The 25,991-nt window shown below is 39.1% G+C and overlaps 3 protein-coding genes across 14 annotated transcripts in view; 2 read left to right on the top strand and 1 right to left on the bottom strand.

Annotated features, from left to right (window-relative positions):
* The window catches only part of plekhg6 (pleckstrin homology domain containing, family G (with RhoGef domain) member 6), a 44,769-nt gene extending 42,308 nt beyond the window's left edge, over positions 1-2,461 (top strand). For 2 of the 3 annotated variants that reach the window (XM_057833860.1, XM_057833861.1), the window contains exon 16: positions 1,524-2,461. In XM_057833860.1, the coding sequence (XP_057689843.1) occupies positions 1,524-1,695 (172 nt within the window). In that variant the 3' untranslated portion in view covers positions 1,696-2,461. The remainder of the gene's footprint in view (positions 1-1,523) is intronic. The other variant, XM_057833859.1, reaches the window with a different exon arrangement.
* On the bottom strand, positions 1,382-18,658 carry LOC130914567 (lymphocyte activation gene 3 protein-like). Of its 10 annotated transcripts, none has more exons than XM_057833863.1 (10): positions 17,998-18,658; positions 16,251-16,302; positions 12,724-12,831; positions 8,154-8,209; positions 7,783-7,897; positions 4,967-5,187; positions 2,889-3,182; positions 2,560-2,817; positions 2,325-2,455; positions 1,382-2,054 (listed from the first exon to the last, which is right to left on the bottom strand). In XM_057833863.1, coding segments are annotated over exons 3-10 (1,182 nt in total). In that variant the 5' UTR covers positions 12,726-12,831; positions 16,251-16,302; positions 17,998-18,658; the 3' UTR covers positions 1,382-1,949. The 10 variants fall into 10 exon arrangements, with proteins under 10 accessions (XP_057689846.1, XP_057689851.1, XP_057689856.1 ...); XM_057833868.1 differs by having other exon boundaries at positions 7,975-8,209; positions 17,998-18,656; XM_057833873.1 differs by having other exon boundaries at positions 5,084-5,187; positions 17,998-18,656.
* A 17-nt stretch (positions 18,659-18,675) lies between these two features.
* On the top strand, positions 18,676-23,234 carry mrpl51 (mitochondrial ribosomal protein L51). The gene is made up of 4 exons (XM_057833874.1): positions 18,676-18,832; positions 19,032-19,130; positions 19,299-19,406; positions 22,820-23,234. Exons 2-4 carry the CDS (start codon positions 19,040-19,042, stop codon positions 23,014-23,016), a joined length of 396 nt encoding a protein of 131 aa, XP_057689857.1. The 5' UTR covers positions 18,676-18,832; positions 19,032-19,039; the 3' UTR covers positions 23,017-23,234.
* The last annotated feature ends 2,757 nt before the right edge of the window (positions 23,235-25,991 follow it).

Below are 25,991 nucleotides of genomic sequence, written 5' to 3'. Positions count from 1 at the left end.
TTCTGGCTGTCAAAGAGGTCTAACTTCTTCTAACGAGGTCTAACGAGGCTCCACTCGTTACCTGTATTAATGGCACCTGTTTTAACTTATTAACGGTATGAAAGACACCTGTCAGTCACACTCCAAACTCCACTATGGCCAAGACCAAAGAGCTGTCGAAGGACACCAGAGACAAAATTGTAGACCTGCACCAGGCTGGGAAGACTGAATCTGCAATAGGTAAAACGCTTGGTGTAAAGAAATCAACTGTGGGAGCAATTATTAGAAAATGGAAGACATACAAGACCACTGATAATCTCCCTCGATCTGGGGCTCCATGCAAGATCTCACCCCGTTGCGTCAAAATGATAACAAGAACGGTGAGCAAAAATTTCAGAACCACATGGGGGGACCTAGTGAATGACCTACTGAGAGCTGGGACCACAGTAACAAAGGCTACTATCAGTAACACAATACGCCGCCAGGGACTCAAATCCTGCACTGCCAGACGTGTCCCCCTGCTGAAGAAAGTACACGTCCAGGCCCGTCTGTGGTTCGCTAGAGAGCATTTAGATGATCCAGAAGAGGACTGGGAGAATGTGTTATGGTCAGATGAAACCAAAATAGAACTTTTCGGTAGAAACACAGGTTCTCGTGTTTGGAGGAGAAAGAATACTGAATTGCATCCGAAGAACACCATACCCACTGTGAAGCATGGGGGTGGAAACATCATGCTTTGGGGCTGTTTTTCTGCAAAGGGACCAGGATGACTGAACTGTGTAAAGGAAAGAATGAATGGGGCCATGCATCGAGAGATTTTGAGTGAAAATCTCCTTCCATCAGCAAGGGCATTGAAGACGAGACGTGACTGGGTCTTTCAGCATGACAATGATCCCAAACACACAGCCAGAGCAACAAAGGAGTGGCTTCGAAAGAAGCATTTCAAGGTCCTGGAGTGGCCTAGCCAGTCTCCAGATCTCAACACCATAGAAAATCTGTGGAGGGAGTTGAAAGGAAAATCTGTGGAGGGAGTTGAAAGTCCGTGTTGCCCAACGACAGCCCCAAAACATCACTGCTCTCTAGGAGATCTGCATGGCGGAATGGGCCAAAATACCAGCAACCGTGTGTGAAAAGCTAGTGAAGAGTTACAGAAAACGTTTGGCCTCCGTTATTGCCAACAAAGGGTACATAAAAAAGTATTGAGATGAACTTTTGGTATTGACCAAATACTTATTTTCCACCATGATTTGCAAATAAATTCTTTAAAAATCAAACAATGTGATTTTCTGTTTTTTTCCCCCCCACATTCTGTCTCTCATGGTTGAGGTTTACCCATGCTGACAATTATAGGCCTCTCTAATATTTTCAAGTGGGAGAACTTGCACAATTAGTGGTTGACTAAATACTTATTTGCCCCACTGTATATATATACGTATATACATATTTGTAATGTAAAAGAATTTAAAATTTCCTTGAACTCTAAAATGACACATATATCACTACAGGATGTTTAATGCTGTCCTTCTCTGTGTTTGTCATGTCAGTCCTCTGTTTACAAATGGCATCAACGTGGACTGGCCCGGCTGGTGTTTACAGGACGAAGAGTTGACGGATTGTGTGAAACCAGAGACTAAAGGTCTACTGGACGGCATTGAACAGTCTTTGACAATGGGGAATCTTTCCGAGCAGGAAGACAACTATTGGAGTGAAGTGTGAGCGGTTTGCCAAAAGCACCACTTGTTACAAGACATAACTTCACTTTTTCCCATTAGGTTTACTTTTTGAAGCAGTTTTGGGTGTAAATTCATTTAACTTATTTAAATTGGTATGTCTTGTCATTTTGTAAATATAGTTTTTTTTTTAAATGAGTCACATCATCCCAACGCAAAACTTTTTTAACTATGTAACAAATTATAGATATTTAAAATGTGAAAAGGTTAAAAAAAAAAAAAAAAAAAGTTGTGCGGGTCTTAAGGGTTTCCTTTCTTCATTTGATTGTGTTCTCTTGCCTCACGTTCACTAGTCTTCATGAAGAGAATAGATTCCAGTGTGATGAACTGAAGGATTCTTTTTCTCTGAATAAGAGAAAGGCAGAAAACCGTCAAAAATTAGGTTACCGGTACTTTAAATTTCAAGAAATATTCTCAATGTTTTCATTGTATTCAGCTAATCCTGAAACATTTCTGACATAAGCTTTCTTTCTTTGACGAGGATGTGGATGAATACATTTCTACTTTTATTTCATGACATAAGATTTACATTTAAACTGTCGTCTTTTTCATATTCAACAAAATTAAAGGCGAAAAAAAAAACATGCTGTCCTTAAATCTCAATTCTTGTCTTACCCTCTGATGATTTTTGTATGTCTGAGCCAAAAACAAAAGCAGAAGAACCAGCAGAGCACTAGCACTAAGTGCAACAGGAGTGATATACGACGAGCCTGCTGAGTCACTCACATCATCATCAACAACATCATCTGTGATATGAAAGAAAACAATAAGATTTTAAAAAAGAAATACTAAATTGAACTAAAATTAGAGGATTTTTTTTTTTTTTCTCGGATAATATGAAATGATTTACCTGATTGAGGCGTAATGCATAATGTTACGTTTCCTACTAGTCCTTCCATGCTGTAAAACTGACACACCAATTCGCCCCCATCCTGAAGAGCCGCTTCGCTCAATTGTAGAGTCTTTCCCTCCTGAATAGACTTCACCAACTGGGTGCCACTTAAGTCGTATCTAACGCGAACCCACTGGTAGTGGGTGACCTCGCTTGTGTCTGTCAGCTGACAGGTCAGCGTGTGCGATTTCTTTGAAGGTTCGATGTTTCGGTCAACTGCAGACAAGTAAGTCGATTGAGTATGATTTACTGGGAAAGACAACTGACGAGAAGATGATTTGACTCACTTCTAGCCACGACGAGCTGTACTTTCCGAGACAGGTTTTGTCCTTCAACTAACCCGGAACATCTATATGTCCCCTCATCTTCGAGGCTGATGTCTTTTAAGTTGGCTGACTTATCCAGAATAGGCTGAGAAGATGAATCAGAGGAAGGGAGGAACTGGACCGCAGAGCCAGGCTTCAGTTTCTGCCAGGTGGGTTCAGAGGGGTTAAAACCCGGAGAGAACACACAGGGGAGCGTGGCTGCTGATCCCACAGCTGCATAGACCTTTGTATTGTCTCTGGATGGGTGGACGATTCCTAGGTGAGGAGGCAAATTTTAAATATAAACACTTGGCAAAAATAACACAAAACCAGTAACGGTGGAAAAACTAAAAATACAATAACGGTGTAAAAAATAAACTGTAACAGAGTGGAATGATGAAAAATAAGCATGCCCTCTATTAGATAACTCTAACTACTAACCTACAGCCAAATATAAGACCCCAATTAATTAATCTGCCGTGACACAAAAAAAAATCAAAAAAATCAAAAATCGAACTCCAAGGATTGTTGCGTATACATGTCTAGAATATACACACCAAATTTCATTGTCCGTCCACAAATCACAGAGGAATTGATTTTAAAAAAGATAGTGTACACATCCCCAAAAACATGTGCTGCGACTTGACAGGCCTTAACCCTGTGAAAATAGTGGGAAAAACAACAACAAACGATAACGGGATGGAAAAACTGCTAACAGGCTGAAAAAAACACCACCAAATTTTGGTAACGGTAGAAAAATCGGTAACCGGATGGAAAAAAACAAACAAAACAAAACCAGCAGTGTTGTCACAGATTACTTGAAAAAGTAATTTAATTACTGATAACTAATTCAGCCTTAACAAAGTAATCTAGTTACTTTACTGATCACTTTATCATCAAAGTAATTGTTATTTTAAAAGTAATTTATGGGTAAAATTTTACCAATTTTTCTCCCTTTGCTGCCTTAACATAAGAATGACAACCAAAAAGTGTCATCACATATAATTGACTTTCCGATAATTGAATTCAACCCCCCCCCCCCCCCCCCCCGCTAAATCAAAGATTAAGCCTAATGTCAAATTACGGTTCAGGGGTTAACAGCATATCAGTGCCAATTTAAAACAATACAAATTCGCTGCACAATAATCAACAACACACAAATGAATTGCATAGTGCAATAAACACAAAGGCGGGGGCGGGCGCGAATGCGCACGCACACCCCGGAAGTACGCAGTGCACACACGCGGTCAATTTGGCTACAAAACGTGTCGGCAACAATGGTTTCACACTCATTCGGACTTACAACACATCCCAAAGATGCGAAACGTACACGTCACCTCATGGCCTAAATGTGCAACACGAATATGATGTAAACAATGCTTGCCGACTTCGCAAGGACAATCAGGAGCGATGACTACTTGCCGTTGCAACGGCAAAGCTACGAAACGGCCGCACATGTAGGGTCTCCAACCTATTGCTATGTTCGTTCATGATCAACACTTCCTTGCACATCTCAACAGGTGGCTACACTTAGCTCGAATGTGCACTCGCGTTCCACATGCCTTTCTCAGAAAAAAAATTAGAAAACCTGTAAATCAGTAACAGGAGGGGGGGGGAAAGGTAACAGGTTTTCCCCCCAGCCTGATAACACCCTGTTTCCACTTATTTTGACCATTTCCATTGGTCCAAAATCTGTTTAGACAGATATATATAAACCACTTCAAAATGAATGGCTATAGCTCTCAATAAAACTGAGGGACATTTCTGTCATTAGAATTGACAGACAGATCTGTCATTGGAAATGATGGATCAGGTTTTCATTTGAATTGACAAAACAATATACACTACATCAATAATCATAACCCCCAAAGTTTGACATTATAAAATGACCCTACCACTGGAGTCAGTATAAAAAGCAGGATTGAAGAATACTGTGGCATTCAGTCGAGTACAAAATTTTAAAAAATATTCAAGACTTTTCTTTAGGTAGATTTGACGTCTATCCCCGTCAATACCATCCAATGGCCTTAATAAATCCTAATGAAGTTACTGTTTGTCACCTTTGATGACCCTCAGTCTGAGAGAGCGCGAGAAAAACTGTCCCCCGCTCTTAAACTTGCACGTGTAGACGCCGTCGTCATGCTCTCTGACATTGCTCATTAGTAAGCTGCAGTCACCTCCCGGTAGCTGGCAGCGGGGGCATCGGACACGCTGCTGACCTCTCTGCAGCCATCTGAAGCCCCAAAACTGCAAGCCGCTTCTTTCCTGTCTCCACACGGTGCTGCGGATGAAGAGAATGCAGGGTGTTCACATTGAGCTTCAGCGACATTAAACTCCTCTTAGTGACATATTTGGGGACGGGTATTCACTCCTGTCTCTTGTAACATTGGGAACATTTGGATGTGTGTGGAAGCAATCGTTTTATTTATTCAATTTTTTGAATCCCGCGCAATGAAAATGAGTGAGTTCCGGGTCCAGTCTCGGGTTGAGCTAGAATACGAATGTGACGTCACCCGGGTCAGTATCTCACAACTTTATAGCATGCAGGTGGACTGCGGATTCAGCTGATTTTGTGGATTATTTCGTTTATTTTTCACATCACGCCAGCCCAATGTGCTGCAGGCTTTTGTTGCTGCACAAGGGAGAGTGGTGTGAGGCTTTATGGATTTCCAAAAGATTCTTGTTCACCGTGATGGGCAAAACAAGTCTGACAATCAAGAGACTATTGGACGGATGACTAGGTGAGTAGGCTTGGTGTTTTGTTTTAATTTATGTCAAATACTGGGATCATGGCAAACGTTTTAATGAGGAGGTGACTTGCATTTAGTGGGTGATAATACTACTCCTGTTTTGTTTATATTTTCGGTGTTTCCCCCTCTCTTCCCGGCGATGAGCACTGCCTGCCAGCCACCATGGGCTGGCCGATCAGTGGAGACAATAAACCCCGCCGCCGTGTGTGACATAAGTTTGGGTATTTTTGTGTGATTTGTCGTTTTTCGCATTTTCGCTTCTCTCGCCGCCGACGAACACTGCCTGGCCGCCGCCATGGGCTGGCCGATCGGTGGAGACAATCAACCCCGCCGCCATGTGTGACATGAAATTGGGGAATTTTTGTGTGATTTGTCATTTTCGGCATTTTCACTTCTCTCACCGGCAACGAGCACTGCCTGCCAGCTGCCGTGGGCTAGCCGATCGGTGGAGACAATTACCGCTTGGATGTGTGTAGAAGCGATCCATATATTTATTTAGTTTTTTTGAATCCCGCGCCATTAAAATGAATGACTTCCTGGATTTACGAAGAATGCAAATGTGATATCAGCGGGTTAATCATCTTCAGTATACAGCCAATACTACAGTATGCAGAACGACTACGGATTCAACTGATGTTGCGGATTATTTCGTTTATTTTTCGTATTATGCCAGCCCAATGTGCTGCAGGCTTTTGTTGCTGCACCAGGGAGAGACGTATGAGCCTTTTTGGGTTTCAAAAAGTTCCTGTTGACCGCGGATAATGGCCAAAACAAGTGTGACAACTGTGGGACCATAAAACTGATGAGGAAGTGAGTAAGCTACGTGTTTTATATCATGTCAAACACTGAATCGTGGCACACATTTTAATAAGGAGGTGGCTTGCATTTTTTGGGGGGACAATGCTTAATGTCCACCGAGAAGGCCACTCGGCCGATGACTGGCGGCTTGTCACACCATGGTCACTTCCGCCCCCTCGGTCCTATTCGCGTGCTCTCTGAGAATGCGCTTTCTTCAGCTTTGCCACGAGCAGCCCCGTAACTCCGATGTTGGCCAGTTTGTCCACCGAGAATGGGTAATTTTCAGCGTTCATTCCCGGTGACGAGCACTGCCAGTCCGCAGTGGCCGCAGCAGTACAATGAGCCGCAACTTGCTCGCCGCAAGGGGCTGGCTGATCGGTGAAGATAATCAACCCTACCGCTGTGTGTGACATGAGTCGGGGTAGTTTTGTGTGATTTTCCGTTTTCGAAAGGCGAGAATAAGACTTGGAAAAGCTGCTCGGTTCGGGTTAACATGTTGGCTACCTGTCTCGCCTCCTGTTTTGTTTACGCTCTTTCCTCCGTTTCCGAAGCCGGGGCAGGGAAATGACAAAGGTCGGACTTACTCCGGTAGCATAAAATACTGTTCGGGAGGTTTAAGAAGTCGGCAGTTTTGACCATTATGCAGTAATTTTGCCCTGCCAGACAAACTACGGTGGCATAAAATACTGTTCGGGAGGTTTAAGAAGTCGGCAGTAATTTTGCCCTGTCGTACTGAATAAATGCATTTTTTAAATTTCATATTCCATTTAGCACAAGACTGTTATTTGTCATGACCATACCATTTATTTCGCAACTGGGTAAAAATACTTAGATAAAAAGAATATCCAATGAAAATATTGGAGTAGAGGGATTGAAACAATAATGACATTTTGCTGCTCTCTGTCGTATTTTCCTCGTTCCTAATCTTCCCCCTCAATGGGCTGAATTCTAAATCAGAAAAAATCATGACCCTGCTGACGTCATCCAGCTGGGGATGCTAAAGCGCTATAACAGGCAGGTCTAAACGTCAGATTAAAAGAATTTCTCGTCATCTGCCTTTACCAAATTGTTGTATATAGTCGAATCGTCTCAAAATATGATTCTAATTCATATAAGAATGCTATTTAAATTTTTTTTTAATGCTGTCACAGACACTTTAACGTCTTATTCTGTCATATGCATGTGATCTGGATAAATCCTTTTTTTTTTTCATTATCACTTTACTACTTTATTGCTACTAATGCAATCATTCGCTACCAGGCTCTCCAGTTCAAAATGAATTCAGGTATATCGGCGTCAATGGCAATGTAGATTTCATTTTGTCTCACCCTTGATCATCTTTGGTCCAGGTGATGGAGAGTGATGACCACGCGTGGCAGTCACAGGGAAGAACAACCTGGGATTTGAATTCTGCAAAAATCTCTTGTACTTCATAACGACCCTCTGGATGAAATTCAAAATTCAAGCATTAGAAAATTGTAAAAAAAAAAAATTGCAACATTTGAAAAGTTAAGCAATACCTGAAAACATCATGAAAGTAAAGATCCAACACAGCAGCAGCATGTCGAGTTGCTCTTTGTCAAATCTTTTCTTAACGTGTGAGGTTTTTGGTAATGTTGCGTGAATAGGTGTTTAATATAGTAGAGGGGGAGGGGTTTTGGTAACATGGAAACTATAAGACACATATTAGGAGACTCACTTCCACCCACGGATTTTCTCTCGCTCTCTGTCTGAAATCCACAGTAGAAGAGAAACCTTCAAATGAAATAAAATCAAAGGATGTCAAATGGACTGTAAAATGTGAAAAATGATAAAAACAGGACAGCACCTCAAATCTAGTCTTTTATTGCACATTTAGGACATTAAGTAATGGGTGGTCCTGTTGCCTGGGGGTTGCCTCCCTATGACAGCAGGTCCACAAATAACATTGGACAATGGGTAACAAACACCTCTAGAACAATGGTTATCACCATGAGCACCAGTCAATTTGTTATTATAAATACTTTGAATGTACAATCAATATATGGGGACAATGACGATGATTTTGGTGGTGGTAGTGATGACAGTGGTCATGATGATGATGATACTGAAAAGTGACTGTGCCCCCTTGAAAATTTTAAGGACTGAATAGGGCGTGGGACCCAAAAAAGCTCGGCTTCTTCCCACCCTTTTCGAGCTGCATATATATGTATGTGGCGGAAAACACAGACAAGGCTGAAAAAGCAGTATCTGGTCTTGCAACCCTCTATAATATAAACTGCTGTATTGTAAGCCAAAAGAACTGTTGTGTTTGATAGAACAATATGTCTATATGCTGCCATAGCAGATTCATGGCGCAATAAGCCCCCGAACTATTTTTAATTTGTTCGTTTTACCCTGGAAACTCCTGTTTACAGACGCCACTTTTTTTTTCAACCTAGCCATAAAAAGGTAAGTAATCGTATTTATTTGAAATGTCATTTTTATCTTAGAACCATTATTTGATGTTTAATATTTAGTTAAAGAAAAAAAAACGACTTTAAAAAATATACACTCGCATATTTTAAACTTTTAAACAAATTACGTCACGATGAAAAAAATGGTGTCTGTAAAAAAATTTACAGATATCTTCCTCATAACTATCGCTCAATTGTATTTTTTTGTTGTTGTTATTGTCGCATTTTCCCCGATATGTTAGATGATAAATAATGGATCCAAAAAAAAAAAAAAAAAAAACGTTTAAAAGGGTAAATATATGAAGATGAAAATCTTGAATACTCCTTGATGTCTGCGATTTTGCATCGCGACCCTTGCTATATTAACATGTTTCACCCATGAAATCCCCCAAAAATGCAGCTCTGGCCATTCACAGCTGTGTCTTGGCACTCGGTGATACATGCTACATGGAGATTTTGGATCGAAAAGAGGTAAGTTCACAATAATATCTAGTTAAAATCGTGGCGTCTTTAATTATGCTCTCGCATGCTCTCACCTCAAGTTAGGGTTTTGCTGTTTAATTTATTTGTTTTTTTTCTTTTAAAATGCCCTCCCGTTCAAAATTTTTCTGCCCCCAGAAAATTGAGATTTTAAGCTTTCCAATGATGTATCACACATGGATATAGGACAATTTTGAAATTTGGCCAAACTGGAGGTCTCAGAGCGGAACTTCAAGTCACCTGAGTGTTTTCCGCCCAAAACACAGACAAGACTAAAAAAGCAGTTTCTGCTCTTGCAACCCTCTATAAAATAAACTGCTCCATTGTAAGCCAAAAAACTGTTGTAGCAGATTCATGGCGCATTAAGCCCCCAAACCATTTTTAATTTGTCCCTTTTACCCTGGAAACCCCCGTTTACAGACATCGCACAACCGCTTGTTTCAACCCAGCCATAAAAAGGTAATTTTATTTATTACTCAAAATGTCTGTCATTTTTAGCTTAGAATCATTAATCGATGTCCAATATTTCGTTTAAAATTTTTTTTTTAAAAAAACAACTAAAAAATTATTCACGTGCATATTTTAAACTTTTAAACAAATTACGTCACAATGATAAAAATGGTGTCTGTAAAAAAGTCACGGGTATCTACCTCATAAGTATCGCTGAATTGTATTTTTTTTGTTCCTGTCGCATTTTCCCCGATATGTTAGATGATAAATAATCGATCCAAAGAAAAATGAAAAAAAAAAAAAAAACGTTTTATAGGGTAAATATAGAAAAAAGAAAATCTCGACCACTCCTTGATGTCTGCGATTTCTTCATCGCGACCCTTGTTATGTGACCATGTTTCAACCATGAAATCCCCAAAAAATGTGGCTCTGGCCATTCACAGCTGTGTCTTGACACTTGGTGATACATGCTACATGGAGTTTTTGGATCCAAAAGAGGTAAGTACACGACAATATCTTGCTAAAATCGTGGCGTCTTTAATTCTGCTCTCGCGTGCTCTCACCTCCAGTTAAGGTTTTGCTGTTTGAAAGAAAAATTTTTTTTTTCAAAATGCCCTCCTGTTCAAAAATTTTCTGCCCCCAGAAAATTGAGATTTCAAGCTTTCCAATGATGTATCACACATGCATATAGGACAATTTTAAAATTTGGCCAAATTGGGGTCTCAGAGCGGAACTTCAAGTCCCCTGAGTTTTTTCTGCCATATTTACATATACTGTATGGCAGAAAACACAGACAAGGCTGAAAAGGAGTTTCTGCTCTTGCACCCCACTTCAAAATAAACTGCTGTATTTTAAGACATAAGAACTCGTGTGTTTGATAGAACAATATGTCTATATGCTGCCATAGCAGTTTCATGGCACATTAAGCCCCCAAACTATTTTTGATTTGTCCGTTTCACTGTGGAGACCCCCGTTTAGAGACACCGCAACAACCGCTTTTGTTTCCACCCAGTCATAAAAAGAAGGTAATTCTATTTATTAATCGAAATGTCTATTGTTTTTAGCTTAGAATAATTAATTGATGTCTAATATTTAGATAAAAAAAAAGAAACTTTATAAAATTATTCACTCGCATATTTTATACAAATTAGGTCACAATAAAAAAATTGTGTCTGTAAATAGCTCACGGATATCTACCTCATAACTATCGCTTAATTGTATTTTTTTTGTTACTGTCGCATTTCCCCCGATATTTTAGATGATAATCGATCCAAACAAAGAAAAATTGGAAAAAAAAAATAAAAATTTAAAAGGGTAAATATTTGAAAAAGAAAATCTCAACCACTCCTTGATGTCTGCGATTTCTGCATTGCGACCTTTGTTATATTACCGTGTTTCACCCATAAAATCCCCAAAAAGTCCGGCTGTGGCCATTCGCAGCAGTGTCTTGACACCCGGTGAGACATGCTACACAGAGTTTTTGGATCGAAACAAGGGTAAATACGCGATAATATTTCGTTAAAATCATGGTGTCTTTAATTATGCTCTCTCATGCTCTCACCTCTAGTTAGGTTTTTTTTTTTTTTTTTTTTTTAACGCCCTCCTGTTCAAAAATTTTCTTCCCCCAGAAAATAGATTTTAAGCTTTCTAATGATGTATCACACATGCATATCGGACAATTTGGAAATTTGGCCAAATTGGGGGTCTCAGAGCATAACTTCAAGTCACCTGAGCGTTTTCCGCCAAATATATTTTGTTGTGATCATTATTCGGCTGTAATTAGTAATGTTTTTCTTCTCTTGTTGATGTATTTCTTTTATAACTGCTCGAAATAAAAAAAACAATAATGCAGTGCGTCCTATATATGAATTTAAAAAAAGAAAATAGGATAAGAAATAAAGAAATAAGAAAAAAAAGAAGAAAAAAAATAAAAAAAAATAGGCCACTCATTAAAGGTGCGCCTTATACTCCGATGCGCCTTATAGCTCAGAAAAAAACCTATACAAATTTGCAACCATCAAGGAGTGGTCAAGATTTTCTTTTTCAAACATTTACCCTTTTAAATGTTCCTCCCCCAATTTTTATTTGTTTGGATCAATTATTTATCATCTAAAATATCAGGGAAAATGCGACAGTAACAAAAAATACAATTAAGAGATAGTTATGAGGTAGATATCCGTGACCTATTTACAGACACTATTTTTTGATCGTGACGTAATTTTTTTTAAAATATGCGCGTGAATAATTATATATATATATATATTTTTTTAACAATATTAGACATCAATTAATCATTCTAAGCTAAAAATGATTGACATTCCGAATAATAAATATATCTACTTACCTTCTTTTATTGCTGGGGTGAAACAAAAGCGGTTGCGCAGTGTCTGTAAACAGGGGTCTCCAGGGTAAAACGGACAAATTAAAAATATTTTGGTAGCTTAATGCGCTATGAAACTGCTACTGCAGCATAAAGATACTGTTTTATCAAACACAACAGTTCTTTTGGCTTAAAATACAGCAGTTTATTTTAAAGAGGGGTGCAAGAGCAGAAACTGCTTTTTCAGCCTCGTCTGTGTTTATATACCACATATATATATAACTAAAAAAAAAATTGTTTTACAATGAAATAAATGTATAAATCAACAAAATACTAAACTAACACGGGGGTTAAACATGTTTAATAATGTTTTTTTATTCAATAAAATACATTATGTATTTTTTAGTTATTCTTTAACTAACTACTGCATACAGTACGTACAATATGCTATATATTCCTAGAAAAATACCAATTAAATTATTTAATTCAAAATAAGATAAATCAAATTATTTTTGTGCCAAGCTTTTGTTTCCACTTACAATTAGACTCATAAGATGCAACATTGTCTCAAATACGTCACTTACATAACTTAGCGTTCACACCTCAGTTTCACAAATCTGTCACCCTCATGTGTCCTCCGTCACTGTCGACCCGCAGTCTTTCACAAGACCCGACATCATCACCAGTAAAGCCTTGAAGTTCCAAAACAACAAACAAGTGCGTTGCGGTTACGTATATAATCATAAGTGATTCATCAACTCCATTGTCTATTAAATGTCAAGTAATCTACAGTGGATGTAATACAGTATATGTAATATATGCAACAAAGGACCCTTTGTCAGATTATGGTGACCATAACCAACTGCTCAGTCTGATAGTATAAATATGCTACAAAATTAAAACTACCAGAGTGATCTTTTTTTAAATCACTGCCCATGTTATTATTGTTTTGGAACTTTCAGCTACAGTAATTCATGACATCCAGCCCAAGGGGGGCGTTTTAAGCACTGCTCATGAGAGTGGGAGAGGAAAAATACCCTCACGTGGAAAGGGCTGGGCTTTGAACTTGCAGAAACTTTACACGAGTGATATGCTAATCAGGTGTATGTCACCTAGTACTCAATAGAAACTGATGTTGATGATATGAAATGTTCCACTGACAGTTCCTGGCACAGAAAACATTTTGTAGTCATGTCAGCACTTTCGTATGTTGATGTGTGTCTATGATACATTGTTTTTTTTTTTTTTTTCCATTTTCTAAAAAACAAAATTGTGGTACGAGTACTCCAAATCAGGTTTTCAAACTCGTGTTAAAGTTTCAAATTAGCATTTTACACAAGGGGTATGGTATCAAATTAGGGTTAAAACCCCAGTTTAGGGTTTCAAACTAGGGTTAGTGTTTCAAAGTAGGGTTTAAAACATTGGGTTGATAATTAAGGTTTAATAGAGAATTTTAACCTAGGGTTAGGGTTTCAAATTAGGGTTTTACACAAGGGTTAGGCTTTCAAAGTAGGGTTTAAAAACACAGCCTAGGATTAGCAATTAGGGTTTCAAACTAGGGTTAGGGTTTTAAATGAGGATTTCAATCTAGATTTACAGTGGGGCAAATAAGTATTTGGTCAACCACTAATTGTGCAAGTTCTCCCACTTGAAAATATTGGAGGCCTGTAATTGTCAACATGGGTAAACCTCAACCATGAGAGACAGAATGTGGAGAAAAAAAAACCAAAACAGAAAATCACATTGTTTGATTTTTAAAGAATTTATTTGCAAATCATGGTGGAAAATAAGTATTTGGAAAATACCAAAAGTTCATCTCAATACTCTGTTATGTACCCTTTGTTGGCAATAACAGAGGCCAAACGTTTTCTGTAACTCTTCACAAAGCTTTTCACATACTGTTGCTGGTATTTTGGCCCATTCCTCCATGCAGATCTCCTCTAGAGCAGTGATGTTTTGGGGCTATCGTTGGGCAACACGGACTTTCAACTCCCTCCACAGATTTTCTATGGGGTTGAGATCTGGAGACTGGCTAGGCCACTCCAGGACCTTGAAATTCTTACGAAGCCACTCCTTTGTTGCCATGGCTGTGTGTTTGGGATCATTGTCATGCTGAAAGACCCAGCCACGTCTCATCTTCAATGCCCTTGCTGATGGAAGGAGATTTTCACTCAAAACCTCTCAATACATGGCCTCATTCATTCTTTCCTTTACACAGATCAGTCGTCCGGGTCCCTTTGCAGAAAAACAGCCCCAAAGCATGATGTTTCCACCCCCATGCTTCACAGTGGGTATGGTGCAATTCAGTATTCCTTCTCCTCCAAACAGGAGAATCTGTGTATCTCCAAAAAGTTCTATTTTGGTTTCACCTGACCATAACACATTGTCCCAATCCTCTTTTGGATCATCCAAATGTTCTCTAGCGAACTGCAGACGGGCCTGGACATGTACTTTCTTCTGCAGGGGAACACATGTCTAGCAGTGCAGGATTTGAGTCCCTGGTGGCGCACTGTGTTAATGATAGTAGCCTTTGTTACTATGGTCCCAGCTCTCTGTAGGTCATTCACTAGGTCCCCCCGTGTGGTTCTGGGATTTTTGCTCACCGTTCTTGTTATCATTTTGACGCCACGGGGTGAGGAGGGAGCCCCAAAACATCACTTTTCTAAAGGAGATCTGCATGGAGGAATGGGCCAAAATACCAGCAACAGTGTGTGAAAAGCTTGTGAAGAGTTACACAAAACGTTTGGCCTCACTTATTGCCAAAAAAGGGTACATAACAAAGTATTGAGATGAACTTTTGGTATTGACCAAACACTTATTTTCCACCATGATTTGCAAATAAATTCTTTAAAAATCAGTCAATGTGATTTTCTGTTTTTTTCCCACATTCTGTCTCTCATGGTTGAGGTTTACACATGTTGACCATAACAGGCCTCTCTAATATTTTCAAGTGGGAGAACTTGCACAATTAGTGTTTGACTAAATATTTGCCCCACTGTAGGCTTTTAATGTAGGGTTTAAAAAACACTATTTGGTTACAAAGTAGTGTTTAAAATTTATATTCCCTAATAAAATTTTCAAACTAAGGTTAGGGTTTCAAATTAACGTCTGACACTAGGGTTAGGGTTTCGAAGTAGGGTTTAATACACAGTTTAGGGTTTGTAATTAGGGTTTCAAACTATGGTTAGTGTTAGTCAATTATGTGGAGGATATGAAACCTCTCCTCAAACTGCCACTTTAAACCAGCATTAGTATTGCATATTTACTGGACTGTCTCAGGAAATTAGAATACACAATATTCTAATTTTCTGAGACAGTCCTGTATATTGTTCTATGTAAAGGACGTCAGCCAAGGTCGGCCCCCCACATTTTTACCACGCCAAATCTGGTCCCCTTTGCAAAAAGTTTGGACACCCCTGCTTTAAATGGTGGATTAATGTACAGGACTGTCTCAGAAAATTAGAATATTGTGTATTCTAATTTTCTGAGACAGTCCAGTATATTCTTACTAATGGAATGGATGGAGTACATGTGTATTTCCATCAGGGGAAAAAACACATTCCATAATAATGTTACTTTATTTTACAATATTACTCTAGTGCTTCCATGTAATGTTACTCTCATGCCACTGCTGCATCATCCTGCTTTACTGCTTTTCTTTTAAACCAATCAGAACTGTTCAAAAACACTCTGCCTTAGATTAAGTGGTAGATTATGGATGGATTGATGCAGGGCATCACAAGGTTTTAAGCACAGGGAGCCAGGAGTTACACAGGATGTAAGTGAAGGTAGCTTATATGCACAAAACTTCACAAACAGCTAACAAAGATAAACGTATACAGGGGTGTTAAGAATGGGGGGGGGGGGGGGGGGGGGGGGGCTTATTTAAAATGTAAATAGTCATGGAAATAAAGAAAACCCACTACTGAGAAGGTGTGTCCAAACTTTTGGCCTGTACTGTGTATGTGTGTGAAGGGGTGTGTGTGTGCGTGTGTGTATGTGTGGTGTAGGGATGGAGGGGGTATGTATGTATGTATATATGTATGTATGTATGTATATATAATCGTCTTCTGTGCTTTCTCCACTTTCTAATCATTAATCTCCTACTCACCTTTTTAGTAAGGGTCTCTCCCGTCACCCTCTTTGCTCCTCTGCTCTGACTGCTCCATGTAAATAAAGGTGGTGGACTGATTATTATTACTGTATTATTATGATTATTCACTGATGAAAATCACTTATGATAATCATAGCTCAGCTCCTGTACTCATCTGTGTAAAGTGAGAAACACACCTGACGCTCCAGAAGAAAGTCACCTCAAAGATAGCTGTACCAAGATTGCACACTTAAATAGGACCTTTATAATGCATTTCAGACTAACTAGCTAGCAGCAGCTATGTAGCAGCTTTATTTTTGAGCTGGGATAGAACTTTAGACCGCAAAACAACAAAAGTAAGATGTGCGCAGGGGTCGACTGCGAAAAAGAAAATGTAGTACTGACTGCTAGGTAGGTCACAGGGAAAATGCGGACTGAATTTTTAGAGATGTGGGCGTTCTCTATATGAACAAGTGGCGTGGATTGGATAGCGACGCACTGAAGGGGCTCTCTACCTTACTCTGTGAAGGGGAAACTGACAGATTTATAATTATATTTACGTTAATAATGACAGGTTATATGATTATTGATTCAAACTAATATCCTGACAAATGATTATGATTTTTTCTTTTATCCCAGACTAATTGTTTTTTCTGTTGTTTTATTTACCTGACGTTTTGGCGACTACTTCCGGAAGTAGTCGTCCAAACATGTCAGGTAAAACAACAAGATTCATAATTTATAAGTGTAGACAAAATGAACTAAATACAACTAATATTCTGTCAACTTCATAGTGAATATGTCAGCATTTTTTTTTTTAAATAAAACAACACCAAATTATTTGGGGGGGGGGGGGGGGGGTTACAATATTTCAGGGGGGCTGAACCCCCCCTAAAACGCCCCTAACAACGCCACTGGATTGATGGATATGTGAAATGTTATAACATATGCTGCTAGATGTCAGGTGCACGCTGTCTACCAACAGAGACGGGCGTCGTCACTTATCGGTCATTTTGCGTCAGTGACATTGTTTTAAACGTTAGAGATGCAACAATTTTATATAATTAGGCTCGAGCGTTTACGTCACAGCAGCACGGGATCATGCGAGATTTGCGACAACGCAACCATTGCGGAAGCATCACGGGACATTTAAACTTAGCGGCAACCAAAGATGGAAAAAAGTAAGGAATACTTGCCAGTTCGATACAGAGACAAACTTGTTACCACGGCGAAGGACAGATATGTGAGCAGTTTTAAGGATGTGAACAATGTTGACCCTCACGAGCAAGCCGAACACAAATGGAATAAAGATGTCGACAAGCTTCCACCACTACGCGAAATGGACATCATGCTGTATTTAGTGTTTGGTATATGTTACTACACTCATCAGCAATTCCGAAAATACAAATCGCTACAAAGCTACGAACAGTTTTGCTGCGGATGGGTGCAGGATCTTCACTTTATGACCATAGCAAACGGCAACACCATCTTTCTAGCAAAGGTAGGCAATGTGTGTTTACATTAGTCTGTGACCACGGATGTACAAAACTTTTGCTGCATAAAATGTAGCCTGTGTACAAATTCTTTGCCACTCTCTCACGTCAAAATATTACAGCTTTTTCATTTAGCAACGACATGAATTATGTCTTATGAAGACAATGCACATGTATGCATGCTAGTTGTTTAGCTGTAGCAATAGCTAACAACAGGCCGACTTAGGGCGTAAAGTTACTGAAATTTGCGTAAACAAACGAAATTAACTTACCGGAGTGGAAGTGCATAGAGCAAACTCAGTGTGTAACTGGAGAATCAAACGTTATGCCCTTCCTTCTAATCGAGGCCACCCATGCCATTCTTCGACGTTTGGTAAGTTCAGATATGAGCTTTCCCTCGCCTTTTCTCCATGTAGGGATCCGGAAGAAACTCAATGGTGTTCCGTCGAGCTGTACATTCTCCTTTTTCTATTCGATCGGTTGTTGCAATTCTTTACCGCACAATAATTTCCAACCATTTTTAAAGAGCGACCTGTGTTGAAATGCCTCAGTTTATCTTCCACAATGGCGATAGCGGCGGAAACCTCGCGAGTGCCACGTCATACGCTCGAGCCTAATAATAATTGTGTAATCAAAAATATTTATAACGTTATCTTAAAATCCCGCCTGAACCATAGCGACGTCGGTACGGTTTTTTCTGCAGTTAACCACACTATTTGTAAACCTATCAAGAATTATAGCAAAAATTACTCACCTTACGCCAACCGAGACATCTAGTCTTTAATAAACTTTATCTATCTGTCGTGACTGATCATGCATTTCACTGATTAATGCATATTAATTTAACTTTTTTTTTTTTTTTTTTTTAGATTTATAACATAAACATTGCATTCAAACAGGAGTGCGTTGGCTTTTTATATTAACTGTAATTTAACAGTTTGCCACTAACGAACGCAATGCATTGTGGGACAATGAGTAAAGATGGCTGCATCCTTGAACAGCATGCTAAAATGTCAATAACGTAGCTTCTAAAGCGTCGAGCTTTACTTATTGTCGTGTTTATCGTTCTCGTAACTAAATATTCAACTGGAGTGCAATTGAGAAGAGGTAAATACGTTCTGCAGCGTGACACTGCGATCTTTTTTTCCTACTAATACTCAAACGTTTGTTTAGCGCGCTAGCTCGACCTACAAGTAGGTTCAATGTACATCCTAGGGCACAGACCTTAAAGATCACGTGCTATTCTCAAGTGGTAAACTACTAGTACAGTGTTAAACCACAAGTTTAACACTTTTTTTTTTTCAAGCACAAAACATGTTTGCCGTGTGCGGCTTGTTACGAGCTGGAGTTTCTTTCTGTCGGTCGGCGGGTGCTCTGCTGGACGCATCTCGAAGCTTTTCCACCGGTAAGTACTGAACATCAATTTACGACGGTTTTAACATGTAAGAGTTGAGAAAATGCACGCTCAGTCCGTACTGTATTTTAATTCAAATGGCGTATATTAAGACCAGTGTTGGTTAAGTTTGTTTTATATCCAAACTCGTTATTAAATGGGTTCTTGTGACATCTGCAGGTACATGTCAGCACAGAAAGATGGATGCCATGCCCAAGCCCAAAGTGGTAGACAGGTGGAATGAGAAAAGAAGCATGTATGGAGTATATGACAATATAGGAATTTTAGGTAAGTGTGTCAGATATACTTCAATATGTGTATTGTTCCTTATTATACTATTTAGAGCTATTGGCTGCCTCTTCAGGTGTCTGCAGCTTGAAGCATATTGAGGGTCCCAGAAGTGTGCAAAAAAGTAATAAGAGCAAAGGGTGGATACTTTGAAGAAAATAGAATATAAAAACGGTTTTCAGTTATTTCATTTTCTTTGCCATGTACACAATTCCACATGTTCATTCATAGTTTTGATATCTTCAGTGAGAATTTACAATGTAAATAGTAGTGAAAATATAAAACACAAATAATGAGGTGTGTCCAAACTTTTGGCCTGTACTGTAGTATATACATATACTTATGTGTACAGTGGTATGAAAAAGTATCTGAACCTTTTGGAATTTCTCATATTTCTGCATAAAATCACCATCAAATGTGATCTCTGTCAAAATCACACAGATGTAAAAACTGTCTGCTTTAAGTAAAACCACCCAAACATTTATAGGTTTTCAGATTTTAATGAGGATAACATGCAAACAATGACAGAAGGGGAAAAAATAAGTGAACCCTCTGTCTAAGGAGACTTAAAGTAATTGAATCCAATTTTTACCAAACAATTTAAGTCAGGTGTGTGCCCAGTCACTGATGCACGGTTTAAAGCTGCCCTGCCCACTATAAAACACACATCTGGTAAGAATTGTCTTGATGAGAAGCGTTGTCTAATGTGCATCATGGCTCGCTCAAAAGAGCTGTCTGAAGACCTGTGATCAAGGATTGTTGATTTGTATATAGCTGGGAAAGGATACAAAACCAACTCTAAAAGACGAAGGTCAGAGAAGCTGTCTACAAATAGAGAGCGTTTGGCACTGTTGCTTCTCTCCCAAGGAGTGGCTGTCCACCAAAGATGATGCTAAGAGTTCAGCGCAGAATACTCAGAGGTTAAAAAAAGAACCCTAGAGTGTCTGCTGAAGACTTACAGAAATCACTGGCACAGTCCAATATATCTGAGCACACATCAACTATATGTAAAACTATGGCCAAGAATGGTGTTCATGGGAGGACTACACCACCAATAAGAATTCTAGTGTGAACATTTATAACAGCTTGTATGACTTGAAAAATGTACATTATAAAAATCAATATGACGACTGTGCAAACATGTCATTCTAACACAAATGACTTGCAGCTTTAACAGTACACTTCAGAAAACTTATTGGTAATGGCTGCTGTGACATAATTATTCAACACAAGTGTTTATGTCAAGGTTTCAGTTTATTTATTTACTTACTTTTCTGAAACATTTTTTAATACATGCACCCCTACACAGACACAACCAGATTAAAGCTGTATTGCTCTGATGCCAATGAAACATTTAAGGTTTTATGATAGCAGAATAAAGCAAACACATACAGAAAAATAGCTGTGCCCAGTCCACTCATTAATTTCAGCCGTTTCGACAAGGTTAGAGCCGCTGTCCGACTCTTTCACGTTCATTTGTAGCCGTTGTTAGCCGCTAGCGTTAGCCTGTGGCTTGGCTACCAGAAGAAAGCATCCTCTCCTAATATCGTGAGAACCAGGGAGGACAGCGGGTGAAAGCCCGTCTGGAACCCGCCAAGAGTTTACTTTTATTTCGGGTGAAAGTTTGGCAAAGCTAATTTAAGCCCGACTCCATCCCGTTTACTTGTAGCGTTAGCTGCTAGCGTTTGCCTACCGGGCTTCTGTTTGATTGGCTTCCTGAAAACCATGTGACTCCATACGTAAGCACACTGTCTGCTTTCTTAAAGGGGAATGAACATAGCCGAACAACACAGCGTCAAAGCGGGATAAAAAGACTATATTTAGAACCAGGGAGGACAGCGGGTGAAAGCCCGTCTGGAACCCGCCAAGAGTTTACTTTATGTTGGGTGAAAGTCTGGCGAAGCTAACTTAAGCCCGACTCCATCCCGTTTACTTGTAGCGTTAGCTGCTAGCGTTTGCCTCCCGGGCTTCTGTTTGATTGGCTTCCTGAAAACCACGTGACTCCATACGTAAGCACACTGTCTGCTTTCTTAAAGGGGAATGAACATAGCCGAACAACACAGCGTCAAAGCGGGATAAAAAGACTATATTTTCTTGTTTTATTAAATTACCGAATTTACCGACATGGTCAAAATTACGTCAGTCATCGTGAAGAATTTCTGTGACGGTAAATTTTCGGTTTACCGCCCTGCTCTACTTCATCCCCACCGTGAAGTATGGTGGAGGGCGCATCGTCATTTAGGGCTATTTTGCTACCTCAGGGCCTGGACAACCTGCAATCATTAAGAATGAATTCAAAAGTTTATCAGGATGTTTTGCAGGAAAACCTGAGACCGTCTGTCAGACAGTTAAAGCTAAAAAGAGGATGAATGCTGCAACAAGACGATCCAAAACACAGAAGTAAATCAAATTCAGAATGGTTTCAGAAGGACAAAATACACGTTCTGGAGTTGCAAAGTCAAGTCCAGACTTGAACCCCATTGAGATGCTGTGGCTGATCTTATCTGATTGAACTACAGCAGTTTTGTAGAGAAGAATGGGCCAAGATTAGTCCTGATCAATGTGCCAGACTGATCTACAGCTACAGGAAGCGTCTGGTTGAAGTTATTGCTGCGAGAGGGGAGCCACAACATATAAAACGTGGTGGTTCACTTATTTCCCCTTTCTGTCATTGTTTGCATACCATCCTCAATAAAATATGAAAACCTATACATGCTTGGGTGGTTTTAGTTAAAGCAGACAGTTTTTTCATCTGTGCGATTTTGACAAAGATCAGCTCACATTTGATAGGGATTTTATGCCGAAATGTGAGAAATTCCAAAAGGTTCCGATACTTTTTATGTACCACTGTATATTCATTTTATTGCTGACACATTGTTTCAGGGTCTTCAACATATTTTTGTGACCCCCCCCCCCCCCCCCCCATAAAAGTCAAACTCCGCCTATGGTTACAAGCTCTATTAAATGTACGGAAAGGCTGGTAACAAACTGTAGAAGAGCTGACTGTCTTGTTAACTGTAGGCGTTGCTTCGAGTTGTGTCGTGCTGTGCTGTAATTCCAAGTGGTTCCTTGAATTGGATGGGGAGTTTTTAGCGGTCGACTGTGTTTTTGAGCCAGTGCAAAGTTTGCAATGCACGGAAATATTTTTGTCATCTTTACTGGACAAAATTAGGAAGTAATTGCTGTATTTCCAGTGGGCAAATGCAGCCGTTTGTGGTATCTAGCCTGCCTCTTTCATTGTTTGCGTCCTGACGAGGTAGCTAGGCTATGTTTTTATGGTTGCACACTCTCAGCGCTCACACAGCATGGTAATATATATAGGGATTTGTGTGTGTTTTATTTCCAAGTCCTTTTGGTTTAGAACTTGTTCAGGGAACAAATCAAAATTGTTTTTCGTTGTTTTGTCTCTGCAGGAGATTTCAAAGCTCACCCCAAAGACCTTATCATCGCCCCCGTTTGGCTGAAGGGTTTCCAGGGCAACGAGCTGCAGCGTCTCATCAGGAAGAAGAGGATGGTGGGAAACCGAATGATGACCCTGGAAAAACACAACATGGAGAAGAGGATCCGCTTCCTCTATAGACGCTTCAACCGTTATGGCAAACATCGCTAACATGTCGCAAAGGCATCTGATGCTGTCGTGTATTTGACTTTATTTTATAATTGTATGTTGATCAATAAACACGTGTTGACAAGGAAGCACTTCTTGTGAAACATTGTTTGCCTGACAATGTACATGTGCTCTGAATTATGGAATTAGAGGAAGTAAAGTTGATTATTTTTATGTTGTTACTATTTGGACACTATTATGACACTCCATATATAAATATATGAAATATATAATAGTGTTTGAAATTTCAGTTCTGTCTTTTTTTCATATTTCATCGTATGACCATATGTTTTATTTTTATTATTATTTTTAATAAAATGCATGTGTTAGGTTTTTTTTTTTTTTTTTTTAGAAGAAAACGGTGATGCAGTAGTTAAACATGATAGAAGGGGGAAAATGAGATCAGGTTTGGATTCAGCACCCAAAATTCGATATAACCAGTTGTCAGACTTAAGTCGGTAAAAATTGTTTCCCAGTAGGGTACTGTAGTATGGGGGGGAAAAAACTCACTCATTGTTATTTAAGTATTCGTTTGCCGCCACCTAGTGGCAATCAATTTTACAGAAATATTGTCAAAGTCTTAAATGGACAAAAGGTTTTGACAGATTGTCCGTGACGGGGCAAACAACCCGATTATTTTCACATTTAGAAATAGTTTTTCCTCTTTAATGGGAAATTACAATTTTCAACTGACTTGTATCGACAATTGTTGTATTGCCATATTGTTAGAAATTTATCGTGAGCAAGGGCGGGTCTCAATATTGGTAGGGACAATATAAAAGCATAACCGACATGTACACTTTTTGCTGGGGACAGGACATTAATAAGACCAAACAGATTGACCGAATTGGGGTCAGGGCTATATTTCTCACGAATATGAACCTAATTAACTGATAGGCTAAATTATAAATGCAAGATAAATCTGTAATGACTTTAACTAAATTTCATGTGTATTGGTTCAGGTGATACACCGTTCGATTCAAACCTTTGATTTCAAATCTAGAGAAACATTTTGAAAACTTCCAGAATAAATGTCTGGATTTTATTAGCAAATTTAAATTGCAATATTTGAACATAAATTATATTAAAATACATTTGCTAATAATCTCTTAACTATCCAGGAATGCAAAAAAATAAACATTTGTCTTAAGATCACTCAACGTTGTCTGTCTAAATAAAGAAATTAAATATAACTGAAAAAAGTTCTTAGTCAGTGAATAACAAAAATAGAAGTTAGTAAGTCTAACATTAACAGTAGAAAACATACAGGACGACATGTCGTTCTAAGCAGCTTCCTACTCGAGTTTTGCAGGCTAGCAAATTCACATAGTTTAATGTTATGCTAACTCTGGGATTGGACTTTCAGTACCAAATTAGTGGTGTGTTCCCCACCTCCACAACATTGATGTCTTTTTACATTCCTTCAGTGGCTGCAGCTGCTGCTACTGGTGGTGTTCGGGAAAAAAAACTTGGAAGGGGTTGGAGGAGGTGGCATGTTGTTGACGTGTTGTATTTCTTTCAGGGCTGTGAGTGCGTGTGTTGCGGAGGTCAAGTCATCAGCCAATCAAACGTGTGTTTAAGGGGAAAAACAGACTGGCACATTCAGCAAGTCAAAATATGTAAGTGAACATAATGAAAATAATTCGATTAATAATGATAGGGTCAATTCTATCCTTACAAAATATGAGAAGATATTCTAACTTACCTATATAACTGAAGTAATTATAATGAATATAACTCAGACAGCAGACCGACATTGAAAAGATGTTGGATCAACATTCCGCTGTCGATCTTATATCGTTGAATCGACGACACTTTTGCACCCTCTATTAATGTTGTTTCAACCTTCAAATCCTTACGAAACCTAAACGTCATTTCGATTATTAATAATATTGGAACAACGCTGAATCAATGTTATGTTTTCGACCAAAACGCCCGCTCGTCCATAATTTAATGACTTTTCAATCATATTTCCCGGTCAATCATAAATCAACTATTTGTCAACATTAGTTAATCAACTATAAAACAATGTTAATCCAATCATTGCCTGACATACCATAGAAGTAAGTTGTTTCAACGTCACTTGACATCGAAAATTTCAATGTCAACCGCATACTGATGATTTTGATGGAAAATCAACGTTTATTCAATGGCGGTCTGCTATCTGGGAAGGTTGCTTAAAAGTAGGTGGGGACAATTTGAGCATCCTGAAAAGTTGGTAGTGTTATGTCTCTACCGTCTCTATGCAAACCTACGCCCTTGATCGTGAGATGTTTATCGCAATTTGTATTGAGGGGTAGCCAGAGGTTCCCACCCATTAGTAAATCCTGCTTCCGGACATAATATGCAAAAATGTTTTAGTTACTTTTATTGTGTCCCCCCTAGGGCTGTCAACAGACTTGCTGGGGTCCGGGGACAAGAGAGCTCTATAGCCCCCCCCATCACATCCCTGCCACCGGCTTGTCAGGACAACATACAGTACGCAGTACTTTAACGCTTTGCAAGCAATGACAGTGCAAATTTTCAAATGATTTAATTTGAGATGGACAGTTAAATTTAACAGACAAATATGTGATGTGACACAATATAAACAATTTCGATCTATTGTCCCACGTAGGTTACAATACAATACAACTGAGAGTGCTATGCCTGCCTGCTAAGCATCAAAACAGTATAACTAAACACTAGGGATGTTCCGATCATGTTTTTTTGCTCCCGATCCGATCCCGATCGTTTTAGTTTGAGTATCTGCCGATCCCGATATTTCCCGATCCGATTGCTTTTTTTTTACTCCCGATTCAATTCCAATCATTCCCGATAATTTTTCCCCATCATATACATTTTGGCAATGCATTAAGAAAAAAATGAATAAAACTCGGGCGAATGTATACAATCAACACACAGTACATAAGTACTGTATTTGTTTATTATGACAAAAAACCCTCAAGATGGCATTTACATTATTAACATTCTTTCTG

This window comes from Corythoichthys intestinalis, chromosome 4 (assembly GCF_030265065.1).
Source record: "Corythoichthys intestinalis isolate RoL2023-P3 chromosome 4, ASM3026506v1, whole genome shotgun sequence".
Classification (NCBI taxonomy): Eukaryota; Metazoa; Chordata; class Actinopteri; order Syngnathiformes; family Syngnathidae; genus Corythoichthys; species Corythoichthys intestinalis.
This window is presented reverse-complemented; position numbering and strand designations above follow the sequence as displayed.

What these genes read in the sequence shown, in the direction of transcription:
- LOC130914567 (XM_057833863.1), bottom strand. An exon ending in GAGAAAATCCGTGGGTGGAA is followed by an intron (nt 7,898 to 8,153) that starts GTGAGTCTCCTA and finishes AATTTCATCCAG; the next exon opens with AGGGTCGTTATGAAGTACAA. An exon ending in CAGACTGAGGGTCATCAAAG is followed by an intron (nt 3,183 to 4,966) that starts GTGACAAACAGT and finishes CTCCTCACCTAG; the next exon opens with GAATCGTCCACCCATCCAGA.
- mrpl51 (XM_057833874.1), top strand. Translation starts at nt 19,040, where the DNA reads ATGTTTGCCGTGTGCGGCTTGTTACGAGCTGGAGTTTCTTTCTGTCGG. An exon ending in ATCTCGAAGCTTTTCCACCG is followed by an intron (nt 19,131 to 19,298) that starts GTAAGTACTGAA and finishes TGACATCTGCAG; the next exon opens with GTACATGTCAGCACAGAAAG. An exon ending in TGACAATATAGGAATTTTAG is followed by an intron (nt 19,407 to 22,819) that starts GTAAGTGTGTCA and finishes TTGTCTCTGCAG; the next exon opens with GAGATTTCAAAGCTCACCCC.